Here is a 14,088-nt window from a genome sequence, read left to right on the forward strand (position 1 = left end):
AGGGCACTGCATGGTACTGCCCTGCTCCCCCACCCCAGATCCCCTGCCAGGCACTCCCCTACAGGCCTCTCCATCTTCCATGAGTATGAGCTTACACAGCCATTCATCTCCAGGTGGTCATGTTCACCGTCACTGACAACCCCCTCCGCATCTCATACACACCGGGCTGCTCCCCTACTAAAATTTTCCAAAGTCACTTGTTATACATTCCTTTTCTCTGCCATGCTATATCCCAGCTGTTTTGTGCTGTTTTGAACTGTCTGTTTGCATAGCACTGTCAGACTATGTGCATGAAAGGTGTGTCGTTGACATGAATGGTTTTGAATATGTTTCTGTAAAGAGCCTACCTTGATTATGGGGGGGAGAAGGAAGCTTAATGCCTCACAGGTGGAGGTGAGGGTCTCCTATTTAAATCTTTGCCAGAAGGGGACCTGTGCTCATTGGCAAAGAGAAGAAGGCCATTAAAATGTGACTGTGATGTCTACTAATATAAAGGATATGGTAATTTCTACTAAAAAAAGAAATAATGGGCAGTAGTGACTTGTAAAGAGGTAGGACCCAGCCATAGAGCAAAAGGCTTAAAACTATGTTTAAAGAGATCCTCCCAAGCAAGACTCAGGTAAATATAATTGTTAGCTTTCTCTTGGTCACCAGATTTCATCAGCAAGAGACCCAAGCAGAATTGGCACATTGGAGAAGACATTTGACTGTCCCACACACAGCCTTCTGGAGGACTGGGTAGAACCCACTGTCTTTCACATCACCCATCAGATTGATCTGGTCTTAAGCACATCATAACCTAGAAATTACTTTTTCACTTGCTCAGATAAGAAAATCAGAGAATTGAAGGACCTTACTTGGACAATAGTGGCAAGGTAGATGGCACCAGAAAAGGGAAGACAAACTAATAAGACAGAGAACACTTTCGTGATAGGCAGAAACTTAGAAAATGTATTCCTAACAGAATTTTGATACTGATTATCTACTCTATTTCAATCACTTCTTCAAAGGATGAATTTGCTATTTCAGTTTGGAAAAGTAGTTTAGCTACTGTTTGCTTCTCTGATCTTGTTTCACTAAGTTCACTATATTTGACTGTAGCTGTTATAAAGACAGGCATTGAAAAGATGTGTGGCATTTGCTGTTTAAAGTCTAACTCGGGCCAAAATATGTGGGTAAGATGTACTTTTTTCATATTTTTCTTTCTTGAATTCCCCAACAAAAATTGGTCCCAACTTTGTATGCACTCCTTATGTTGTCTAAATATCTTTGCCAATCTTTCACATGCTATCTTTGGCCCATGTTCTCCGTAAAAGATAACTGCTGTAAAAATTTTTTTTAAATTACTTTTTTTGTTTGTTTTATATCTAGAAAAAAAAAACTGATACAACTGAGATTGGCTTTATCAGCTTAAGAATTTTTGATCATTTGATCTCTCTCTGATCCCCTCCCCACTTCCGATATTTTCAAAGAACTGGAGATTTACAATTATTTCAATTGAGAAATTTACTTTGTGTCATTTTTGTACTTCGCTAATCAAAACACTCTTTCATAGGTATTATTTGATGTGTTAGTACCCTAGTGAAACTATTATGTTGTTATTTTTCTTTCCCCACCTCAAAAAAAAAAAAAAAAACATTTCATAGATAAGCAACTGAGACCACACCCACTTAAGTCCTTTGTCACCCTGGCTTTCTATAATAAAGTCACTTAGCCCAGTCAAAAAAAATTCCAAATGTCTTCCTGTGCCTTCTCAATATTAACAGTTCTGGAGTTTGGAGTTTTGTCTACTCTGCTCTTTGCCTCTGCATTCTCAAATCCATGTGCATTCTACTTCAAATAACTGTAGGATTCCATTTAAATCCTATCACATTCTTTTTACAGCTGAAATAGGAACCCAGAGGTCATTTCTAGGCTGATCCTGATGCATGTGAGAATATCTTCATCACACTGCCCCCTCCCAATTATTTTTAAACTTAACTCTTCAAAGTAAAAAAAAAAAAAAAAAAGGACAACAGAACCATGGAGGTAGAAATGCCAGAACTTGCCTTTTTCTCTTTATCTTTCATAGGAATGGCATTTTAAACATGAGCTTATGTCAGACATTGAACAGTCTCTACACAGGAATGAATGTTTTGATTAAAAGTTGTTTAATAGCTCTAGTTCCTTGGAATTCTGCCTAAAGCCAGAGATATTCTTAGCTGCAGGTCTTGTGCCTTCTTTGAAAAAATAGAAAAATGGCTCAAAATCTATAGGGAATAAATGACATTTTCTAAATAGTTACTTGATCATATAGATGTTTATCACAGACCACACTGATGTGTTTAGAGTTAGAAATTGGAAAAGAATGTTGGGATGTGGAGGAATGAATCAAAGTGGCATCTTTCTATAGCTCTCTCACTGTATCCACTGATTAGCTTTTTGGTAAAAATCAGGATTAAGGTTCTACATTCGTATGGCAGACCTGAAGAATATGATTCTATGTAATCCGTACACAGTGTTTTCTTAACTAGCATTTGTATTTAAATCAATAGTGTTTAACCAAGAATATTTAAGCAAGTTGTAAAATATGATCTTACTCTTTAACTTGCTTTCAAGGTAAAATAATGGAGACATGCTCACCTAACACCTAAGTATGCCTTAAAAAAAGGGAAAAAAGAATAATTTTATTACATGGAGACAAATAGAATTTTGGCAAATAGAATAAGTTATTTTCACTTCAGATGTTGTGCTACTCTCAGCACAACCTCTTTAACTATCATCCTTTTGAAACAAAATATTTACAGAGCTTTGAGTTATTTTTCTAGCTTTCCAACGGCATTTCATGCATTGAGATATTGATGTGACATAGTTAGAAATTGGACCCTCCAGACCCGTGTTGAATGATGGCATTGTGCTGCTATCATCAGGAGATTCCATTTTTCCAACCCCCAGGGTCCTGTCTGTACTTGTTTACAGGTCATATGGATAGTAACTAGTATGTGTTCAGTGGTATAAGTGTTATCATGGTAACCTTGGCAACCGAGCTAGCTCTGATTTTTAAACCTCACTTGCTGTATCATAAAATGAGATAACAGAATTGACATTTAGCTACATGTCTGTCATATAAATTAAGCTCTGTGAATGATTTTCTTTATAGCCATGTGCCTTAATGTGGCAATAGTAGACACTGATTAGAACAATTTTATACATATTTTTCCACATTTAGGTGCTGGATAAATTTCCTCAATTCTTTCTCTATTATATTGAATCTCAGATATTGCAATATTATTCTCACTATGTCAAAATTCATGGTGCTTTTATTTTAGATCAGGCTGAAGCTTATAGCAGAGCTGCATCAGATAGCCTATATAAATAGGATTATGAATAATAGAAAACTCAGCTACTAAAAAAATTTAAAGCAAAATTTAAAGCGTTCTTGGCTTCACCGGATACTGTTATTTATGCTGATTAGAATTAAGACTGTGCACAGAATATTCCACTAACTCTAACTAAATCAAAATCCCAAAGACAAGACATGATTCCAATTCATTCATATACTTATGCATATTTTTACACATATTATGTCTTCCATTGTCCAAGAATCTTTGATAATATCTTTCTTGCAAGGACATTCTAAACTTGCAGATTAATATATTAATCTATTTGGAGTCCTACATCCTCCTTTTGTATTTGGAAATATTTCAATGTCAGGATTTTTCCCTTTATTTGTTGTAGTCTGGTGCAGTTTTTCTTAGATATAAATTTAAAGACTCAACTTGTGAATTACATTTAATGTAAGCACCCTGCAGTTTTCTGCATTGCAAATGATTATTTTTAGAAATTTTATGGTTGCCTGGATATATTTGTTTGTCTTCATTGATATGTAGAGGGAAAAGCTCATTAATGATTTAAAAGGGAGGTGTTTTGATTCATCGACTTGATTCTTCTCATTACATAAACAATAAAGGCAATAAATTAACATCTAATAAAATTGTAAGAGTTTATTTCTGAATTTAACTGCTAGATAGTCTTAAATCCTTAGGCATAACTTTTCCTATTCCTTATATTCCTCTGCTGTAATACTTTCAATGTCATCATTCAGCATATTTTAACCTGAAATGCTGCTTTATAATTCTTGTTAAAGATACCATTTAACAGCTATCTGTCAAACACCATAATTGAACAACTGTTTCATAAAACAGTTCTTTGGCTTCAAGAATGGTAAGTCATTATATAAAAATGGAAGATCCTTATGTCAAAATTGACTATAAAGCATTTTTTCTTTTTCCCATATACTTGCTATGTGTCATATATAACAGTTGAGAAATCTGCTTCCAACATTTTCTCATTTTTATTAGCCATCCATCTAACTCTTGTAATTTTTATGTTAAATACTACCTTTCTTGCCTTAAATCTACTAGAGTCAAAAATTTTGTAAACTCGGGACTTTTTCTTTTCAGAAAAGATAAGTGGTTGTGCTCTCTACATGTGTGCTTAAGTGGAAAGAAGGGCAGAAATCCTTCTGTGTATTTGCCGACCCTGCACAGCAAATACCTGTTATGTTTTCAGTAATGTTTTCAGTTTAAACTGTTTGCTTTATCTCATTGGGTTGAGTCATCATCATCTTTATGTTTAAACTGGTAAAAGGTACTTCTTATTTTCTTTTATCTTGTAACTATTTCTTTTGAACAGAAATAGTTCAGCATGTTGTGATTCCAGGATTGAATCAAGTGTGGGGGACCTTCTATACTGTAAAATACTTTATTGGAACCTTTACAATGCATAGGCGCTCTTCCCTGCACTATGGAAGGGAACTCAGGCTGTGTGGGTGCTGGAATGTGGGGGCTTATCTGGCTATCTGCATGACTCTGAGATGTACTTTAATATTTTGTCGTTTTTAAACTATGACACAGTATAGCACGAGGTGGTTGGGGGAGAGGAGGAGTCATAATGATAAAAGGGGGGGTAGTTAAAAGACAATATAACTTCTTTTGTGATTTCCTTTTAGGTCGGATGTTGTGGTCCTCTGTTTTTCGATCGCTAATCCCAATTCCCTAAATCATGTGAAAACCATGTGGTATCAAGAAATCAAGCACTTTTGCCCTCGTACACCTGTTGTTCTAGTTGGCTGCCAGCTAGATCTCCGCTATGCTGATCTTGAAGCTGTTAATCGTGCCAGACGCCCTTTAGCGAGGTAAGCCAAGGGACTCAGTGTTTCACTGCACTGGCCAAATTAAAATTTAGAGGTAGCAGGTGTCTCTCTAGCCTAGGGTTCTGTTTTGCAATGGTTCTGTAACCCCATCGCTCAGCCATACACTTTAAGTTGCTTGTTAATCACCCAGGATCCTTCTCATGTTCACCATCTCCTCTAGATAGGAACCTATTTCTGTAAAATGGTTTACCAGTGTTTGACGTGAATTACTGAAGTATGAATGGCATAGTGTGTATAAAAGTGTTTTGAAATTTGTAAAGTCTTTCCCCACCCCCATTTGTAAAATCTTAAAGTGTTAGCTACTCATATTAATGTCATTCTTGAATTTATGTTATTGTAACACAGTCAACTAACATCCAGAGTAATCGGTTGTAATCCTTGACCATGGGAAGATCAGATTTATTCAAATACACATATGCAGGTTTTTTTTTAAGTTTTTCTGTTTCTACAATCCAACCTCTGTATGTATTTCAGTCCTAAGATGACAGTGTCCAGCTTCAAAAATCCAAGTGGACAAATAATTGCAAAGCAACAACACTGCATTTTGAGTGACTTTAGTGATTATATTTGTAAAGTGTCACCAGTTTAAAATAAAACTTGGGGGAGGATTTATTTTACTGTATTTAAAATGTGGATATTGATTAAGGGGGGAATAAGTTTATAAAAGGCTGTGTTCCTCAATAGTCTATGAAAAACTATTGTTTATATGTTTATATTTAACTACCTCTTTTGCTTGAGAGCATAACTTTTCCAGAAATATTTATATTAACACTGCTGGTGAAGGAGAGAATTGGGTTGAATGTCGTATATAGACTTGTTGAGTCTTGATCATGCACACCTGAGCTTATAGAATGATGTAATGCAATGTTACTTCAATTTTTAAAAAAAAAAAGTCATCTTTCAATGTTTGCCTAATAGACTCATTACAAAATTTTATATTTTCTTAACTTTTTTATGCTTTCACAGTAAAAGCAAATGGAAATTTCTTTAGATGATTTCTGACATCTAGGTCCTTTATTTTTTAAGATTTATTTATTTATTTATACAAGCACTGGGTACAGTCAGAAGCGTGGGAGGGTGAGAGAATTCACCAGAGCCAGAGCATGGAACAGAACAGGCAGACTGATGAAATACACTGCTGAGGGGAGCAGCGGGTGTGGCAGGAGAGGTCTGAGCGCCATGTGGGACCCTCACCAGCGGCCGGGGATCAAACCGGCGCTGCAGAGGCTGCGGGAAGCTTTGCAGCCCAGAGCTCAACCACTGCGCCACCAGGGGAGGCCCTCTAGGTACATTTTGGATAAGTTTTCTGAAAACATTTCATGTTTAGTTTCCACAATCTATTATTAAGTGCATATAGAATAAAAATGGAATACTTAGAGTCACATAAAGGGAAAGAGGATGAATGGTAAATGAGAGATGGCCCCTAGTCTCAGGATCTTTCTATGTCACAGAAGAGGTTGAGGTCATTGAGCCTCACACCATAGAGGACTGAGGAGAATTACAGAGCTCAGGAGGACAGTGGAGGGGACAGTCATTTCTACAGAGCAGTCTGGGATTCCATAAAGAAGATGGTATTTGAACTGATTTTAAATCATTCCCTAGTGCAAGGAGCTCAAACTGCCCCCCAGGAGCAAACCTTGAAGTTAAACCTTCCCTGTACTTCCCTTTGGTCTTTACAACACCCTAAAGATTTTTTGTTTTTTTTTTTTTGTCTCTTCCAACCAACTTTCTTCAAGTGCAAATTCTGTCTAATATTATCTTATTTCTCTTAAGACACACATTAACTTAGGTCTAGAAAGCTAAATATTTTTTTAGGAAGATCAATTCATAAGAGTATGTCTCAGAATCAAGTATGTATCTGTGAAGAGTGTAACAATAGATCTCATTTGCCTATGTTCTGGCATTCCATTGTGTCTTTTCAATAATTATGCTAGAATCACAACACCATTCTGCTTATACTGCTTCTGATGTTTGGGCCTTCCTGGGTTTGATTAAATTATAAATAAGCCTTCTGTGCTAGCCTAAATGGTATAGACTTAATTCCATAGGCTTTGTGGAGCCAGAGGATTTTATTTAAATAATTTTCTGCTAAGTCATACTTGCTTTATGTAAGGATTTTCCATGTAATGCTGAACTATGGATTAAAATATAGTATGGGGCCTCCCCGGTGGCGCAGTGGTTGAGCGCTGGGTTGCGAAGCTGCCCGCAGCCTCTGCAATGCTGGTTCAATCCCCAGCCGCCAGGCGAGGGTCCCACATGGCATGCAGACCCCTCCTGCTGCCCGCTGCTCCCCTCAGCAGTGTACTTTGTCAGTCTGCCTGCTCTGCTCTCCCCTCTGGCTCTGGTGAATTCTCTCACCCTCCCGCGCTTCTGACTGTACCCAGTGCTTGTATAAATAAATAAATAAATCTTTAAAAAAAAATGTAGTATGGAGAAATACTAATTAAAGGCTAATGCTCTAGCCCAAGAAAAAAATGATGAGGGCCTAATCAATAAGAGTAGAAGAAAATAGAAGAGGAAAGATATAAAAGATTCACAATTCTATCAGAAGAGACACAGTTTTGGATGTGAACCATTTAATTTTGTATAGGGAGTTCTAGACTCTAAATGCTTAGTAGAGGTCTCTGGGCAACTTGGGAATTTGACCTTAGGCAAACACTTTAAACTCTCTGCCTCAATTTCTTCAGAATGTAGGATGAAAATAATACCTATTATTGTGAGTCTCAAATGAGAAAGTGTATATGGATTAATTTATAGCTATAAAGCAAAATTTAAGTATAAGGTGACAAGGATGAAGATGATGGTGACAATAATGATCACAAATAACATCTATTAAAGTACTTTTCTAAGTGTAGTATCTCATTTAAACCTCCCAATAAAAAAGATTAAATACTAGGGAATAAACCTGACAAAGACGTAAAGGATGTATACAGGAAAACTATAAAACACTGTTAAAAGAAATAGAAGACACAAAGAAATGGAAAATATGCCCTGCTTATGGATAGGAAGATTGAACACTGTCAAAATGGTCATCCTACCCAAAGCAGTTTACAGATTCAATGCAATTTGAATAAAAATCCCAATGGCATTCTTCAAATAAATAGACAAAGATTATGGAAAATCATTGTGGAACCACAAAAGACCCCAAATAGCCAAAGCTCTCCTGACTGAAAAGGGGTAAAATGGAGCTACCACTCTTCTAGACTCTAAACTATACTATAAAGCCATAATAATTCAAACAGTGTGTTACTGGAACATAAACACACACAGCATAATGGAATAGAATTAAGAACCCAGAAATAAAACCACACATTTATGGACAACTAATCTATAACAAAGAAGTGAGGTATATACACTGGAACAAGGAAAGTTTCTTCAATTGATGGTTTTGGGAAAATTGAACCATCACATGCAAAAGAAAGTAAGTATCTCATACCATATATGAAAAAATCAATTCAAAATGGATTTAAAACTTGGTAGTAAGACCTGAAACTATGAAATATAGAAAACATGGACACAACACTCCATGACATAAACTTCAGAAACATCTTTGCAGATTCATCTCCAACAGCAAAGAAAACAAAGGAGAATATAAGTACTGACATTATATCAAACTAAAAATTTTCTGTACAATGAAAGAGTAACCAGAATGAAGACACATTCTACTGAATGGCAGAAAATATTTACACACCATCCATCTGGCAAGGGACTGAAACCAGAGATCTACAAAGCTTATACAACTCAACAAAAAGAAACAAATAACCAAATCAAAAAATGAGCAGAAGAGCTAAATAGGCACTTCTCCAAAGAAGTCATGCATATGACCAACAGACATATGAAAAAGTGCTCATCATCACTTACCATCAAAACCACAATGAGACATCATTTCATACCTGTGAGAATAGCCCATAGTTAAAAAAAAAAAAATGTACTGACAAGGATGTCAGTACTGACAAGGAGAAAAAGGGACCCTCGTATGCTATTGGTGGGAATGTAGACTGGTCCAGCCCCTATGAAAAGCTGTGTGGAGGTTCCTCAAAACACTAAAAATGAATCTGGCATATGACCCAGCAATTCCACTTCTAGGTATCTACCCAAAGAACACAAAACGCTAATTCAAAACGAAACATGAATGCCTGAACTTATAGCAGCATTATTTACAATAGCTAAGATATGGATATACAATAGCCAAATGCCCCAGAATGGATGAGTGGATCATCATATATACATACATACACAATGGAATACTACTAAGTGATCAGAAAAGAATCTCATGCCATTTATGGCAACATGGATGGAACTAGAAGGGGCATTATCCTAAGCAAAATAAGCCAGAAGGAAAAAGATAAATACTGGGTGGTGACACATATATGGAGTATAGACAAACCAAACAAAGGATCAGACAAACACAAACTTTAAACCAACCCTTGGAAAATGACCATAGATCTAAAGTATCTGAGAGGAAAGGGAGAAAGAGGGAGGGGAGGAAAAAGGTGGGAGATGAGCACAGGGGACTATGCCGGAGAATTATGAGTGATTTGGTGATGTGAGAACTATGGTGACTACACCCGAGGGAAGAAAATCTTTATTGTAAAAAAATAAAGAAAGAAAGAAGGATGTAAAATAATGGTCATTCAATTAAAAAAATTCAAAACACAAAAAATAAACCTCTCAATAGTTCTTAAGATATAAATATTCAATATTATTATTTTTCCTATAATACAGATGGCAAGAACAGAGGTTAAGTAACTTTCTCAGGAACAAATAGTGAGTAAATGACTGCTATTTCAGTTACTGTCACTACTACTAAAAGTATTTTTCCCTGCATTCATAAGTCCTTGGAAATAGTTGAGGCTGGTTATATATTTTCCAAGAGCCTTATTCAATCAGATGCTTATATAGGCCCTGGATTTTGTGGAGTTTCCTCCAAAAAATAAGGCTGATTCTAATTTTTTTAATATTCTATTTCAGACCCATAAAAAGGGGGGATATTTTGCCCCCAGAAAAAGGCCGAGAGGTTGCTAAAGAACTTGGCATACCATACTACGAAACAAGCGTTTTCGATCAGTTTGGAATCAAGGATGTGTTTGACAATGCAATCAGAGCCGCCCTGATCTCCCGTCGGCATCTGCAGTTCTGGAAATCCCACTTAAAGAAAGTTCAGAAACCTTTACTTCAGGCACCATTCCTACCTCCAAAAGCCCCTCCACCGGTTATCAAAGTTCCGGAATATCCCTCAACAGGAACGAACGAAGCTGCCTGTTTACTGGACAATCCTCTGTGTGCCGACGTCCTGTTTGTCCTCCAGGACCAGGAGCACATCTTTGCACACCGAATTTACCTCGCTACCTCCTCTTCCAAATTTTATGATCTTTTTTTAATGGAATGTGAAGAAGCCCCAATTTGGAGTGAAGGAGCTTGTGAAAAAGAGAAGCATAGCCAAGATTTTCAAGGATGGTCATTGAGTGTTGACCCAGATGAGGAAAGTGAGGAGGGCACCCCAAGGACACCTCAGGCAGGTCAGTGGAAGTTCTCAAGCCAGGACCTGTTCCAGCAGGAGACTGCAGGCCTGGAAGCCGAGGGCCTGATTCCAGAGACTCAGGCTTTGTCAGGCTGGAGTAAGGGGTTCATTGGCATGCACAAGGAAATGCAAGTCAATCCCATTTCAAAGAGAGTGGCCCCTGTGACTGTGGTCCAGATGGATTCATCTGTCCAGTCAGGCCCCTTCAGGACCCTACTCCAGTTTCTTTATACAGGGCAACTGGATGAAAATGAAAAGGATTTGGTGGGCCTGGCTCAGATTGCAGAAGTCCTGGAGATGTTCGATTTGAGGATGATGGTAGAAAACATCATGAACAAGGAAGCCTTCATGAACCAGGAGATTACAAAAGCATTTCACGTCAGGAAAGCCAATCGGATAAAAGAGTGCCTCAGCAAGGGGACATTTTCAGGTGAGTGGGTCCAATGTAAAGTCATCAGTACCCTTGGTTGTATTATATCAAGCATGTACCAAACTTGGGCAGGAGAAAGAATCACCATCACTGCACGTATATGTGATTATTTTTCCCATGTACCTAAGTTCCATGTATCCACTTCTTTAATTACTGTCAGACCAAAAGGATAAATATTACTATCTCCATTTTGCAGATGAGAAAACTGAAGGGAAGCGTAGTTAAATATTTTGCCCACAGCTATACAAGTAGTAACGATGAGGCCAAGCTTTGTATCCAAGCTGCTCCCTAAAGCATGGGGTATCACAGTGTACCCTGAGCCAGAATCTGTTAGCTTGCTGCTTATAATTCCCCTCAGTATCCCTTCCCTCACCAAGTCTATTATCCATTACCATTCCTCACTCACTGATGACAAAAATCAGTGACCTCTGCATCCTAAGACCCCTGAAATCCATGAGGTAATTTTGATGACCCTGAGGAGCCCCATCAGGGGTGCCTCTGCTGTGTGATGCCACCTCCTTTTCCATTCTCACACTACTTCAACCTGCTTTTCTATATTTATGTAGCCCCTTCTTTGTCTTTACTAACTATGCCCCGTGCTGCCCACAGCACCCTTACAGAATTGCTTAAGCACACTGCTGGCCTGTATACAAGATGGCTTACTGACCTAGGCTTGTACTAACTTACATACCGGGACTATTTTTGTTCTGAAATTGTCCTCTGGGTGTTTGGGTATTTCATTGTATAAATTTGACTTCCTGACTTCTATTTATATTTATGCTTCTATTTATCTGGATATTTCTATTTTTGTCTCTATCTTTCATAATGTCTGTCATGGTAATATACATTTAATAAATAGTCACTAAGCCTGTTCTTTAAAGCTTATGAACAATATTTACTCCAAACATTGACCACCATGGTATAGAATCAGTCTTGAAATTTAATTAAAAGAAATATTACAAATCTACAGTAAATTAAACAATGGACCTTAGTTGATTAAATGACCTTCTCCGTACTATACAGGCATAATGACCAAATATAGTGTGGGAACCTCAATTGTATTCTCCCTTTAAAATAAAAAAGCTGGGCCTCCCCGGTGGCACAGTGGTTGAGCGCTGGGTTGCGAAGCTGCTCGCAGCCTCTGCAGCACCGGCTCAATCCCTGGCTGCTCCCCGGCCACCAGAGGAGGGTCCCACATGGTGCGCAGACCTCTCCTGCCGCCCGCTGCTCCCCTCAGCAGTGTACTTCGGTCCTTCTGCCTACTCTGCTCCCCACTCTGGCTCTGGTGAATTCTCTCACCCTCCCGCACTTCTGACTGTACCCAGTGCTTGTATAAATTAATTAATTAATTAATTAATTAATTAATTAAAAAAGATAAAAAATAAAATAAAATAAAAAAGCTATAGGATATTTAATTTTGCGATAACGAAATATTTGACTATGAACTAGATAAATGATGATAGTAGGGAATTATTGCTGATTTTCTTAGGAGTAGTAAAGGTATTGTTATCTATGAAAATGTTCTTAGAAAGCTTGATAAAATAGTTAGAAGTGAAGTATCATTCTAGTCATTAAAAATATCTACACAAATATTTTAGATATGATAAATGGCTTATCACTGTACTGTTTTTCATTGTTCCATATATTTGAAATTTTCCATGATAAGGTGGAAAAATTGTTCCTTTCCTTTATGTTTCTTTATTATTCAGAGAATTTGAGTCATGACCTTATATGTAATATTAAATCCTTACTCTTTAATCCTTGGAGAAGTGGGTGTATGCCAAGGGTGGTGGGGGGGGGTGACACAAAATCAGTAAGACATAGAAAATTAGTATGAGAGATGGAGGTTGATGGATATGAATTAGAAATCTCAAAGAGACGGGCTCATGGTTGTGCTTTCTCAATCCTTGGGCAGATGTGACGTTTAGGTTGGATGACGGTGCTATCAGTGCCCACAAACCACTGCTGATATGTAGCTGCAAATGGATGGCTGCCATGTTTGGGGGGTCATTTGTGGAAAGCGCCAACAGTGAGGTATGTGCCTTCTGAAAAGCCTAAGTGGTATCTTTATGGATGTACATGTGAATTTATATGAAGTGTTTAATTAGCCACATGACTGATTATTGAACTGTTTCCATGAAATAGTTTCTTAAGCTGTGCTTGAGTGTTCAGTCATCTGCTTTTTAGTTGTATAATTATGAGAATGTCCTGTTTAATATTCACAGTTTATGTTTGAGCACCTAAGCACTCTACATGTAGATCTTTCACCTGCACAGCTCTATCAGCCATGAAGACACCCACCACCTATACTTTTTACAAAATGTCACTAGACAAGATACTATCAAAATCACATCATACAAGAGGCCTCTCTTCCAGAAATCCAAGACCATGAAAAGTTTCTTCAAACACTTAGTTCCTGGGCTAGCTCTGCCCCTAACTAACCAGATGGGAGGCCATAAGAAGCTACCTCCTTGTGTCTCAGTCTCCTCATCTACAAGATGAGGGCTGTCCCAGGGATCCCCCTCGAGGTCTCTTTAAGCTACAACAATCCCAGGAGTTCTCTCCTGGCGTGCCTTGCCTGAGGGCTTGCTGACTAGACAGACACAGTCATGCAGCAAATGTTTAGTCCTCTGAACATGCCAATCCAAGTGCTTAGGTCTAGTGCAAGGCCCCGGCTCTCTAGTCAAACATTGGCCTTCTCTCCAAAGGAAGGACATTCATAGAGCAGAGCAGAAGTACCTTAGAGATCCTGTAGTTTCATCTTTTTACAAACTCTGTTGGAAAACAAAGAAAAATTCTATTCAAGCACTTCTAACTTTAGTCTAGAGGTGAGCAAGCATTTTTGTTGAGTTTTGCAAGTATTTTTCAACCACATTTTTTTTAGATGTGGGGACACCCATCAAGTTTATTGTCTTAAGGGGTTTGTTTTGCTTATCTCAGCAT

At 37.8% G+C, this 14,088-nt stretch overlaps 1 protein-coding gene across 11 annotated transcripts in view; it reads left to right on the forward strand.

Moving 5' to 3' along the window:
* RHOBTB1 (Rho related BTB domain containing 1) overlaps positions 1 to 14,088 on the forward strand; it is a 120,938-nt gene that overhangs the window by 92,978 nt on the left and 13,872 nt on the right. For all 11 annotated transcript variants that reach the window (XM_037497213.2, XM_037497216.2, XM_054690611.1 and 8 more), the window contains 3 exons: positions 4,991 to 5,176; positions 10,166 to 11,145; positions 13,061 to 13,179. In XM_037497213.2, coding sequence (XP_037353110.1) covers positions 4,991 to 5,176; positions 10,166 to 11,145; positions 13,061 to 13,179 — 1,285 coding nt within the window. The remainder of the gene's footprint in view (positions 1 to 4,990; positions 5,177 to 10,165; positions 11,146 to 13,060; positions 13,180 to 14,088) is intronic.

The sequence above is a fragment of the Talpa occidentalis genome, unplaced genomic scaffold (genome assembly GCF_014898055.3).
Source record: "Talpa occidentalis isolate TD23 unplaced genomic scaffold, MPIMG_talOcc4v2.1 talOcc4.8, whole genome shotgun sequence".
In the NCBI taxonomy this organism is placed as follows: Eukaryota; Metazoa; Chordata; class Mammalia; order Eulipotyphla; family Talpidae; genus Talpa; species Talpa occidentalis.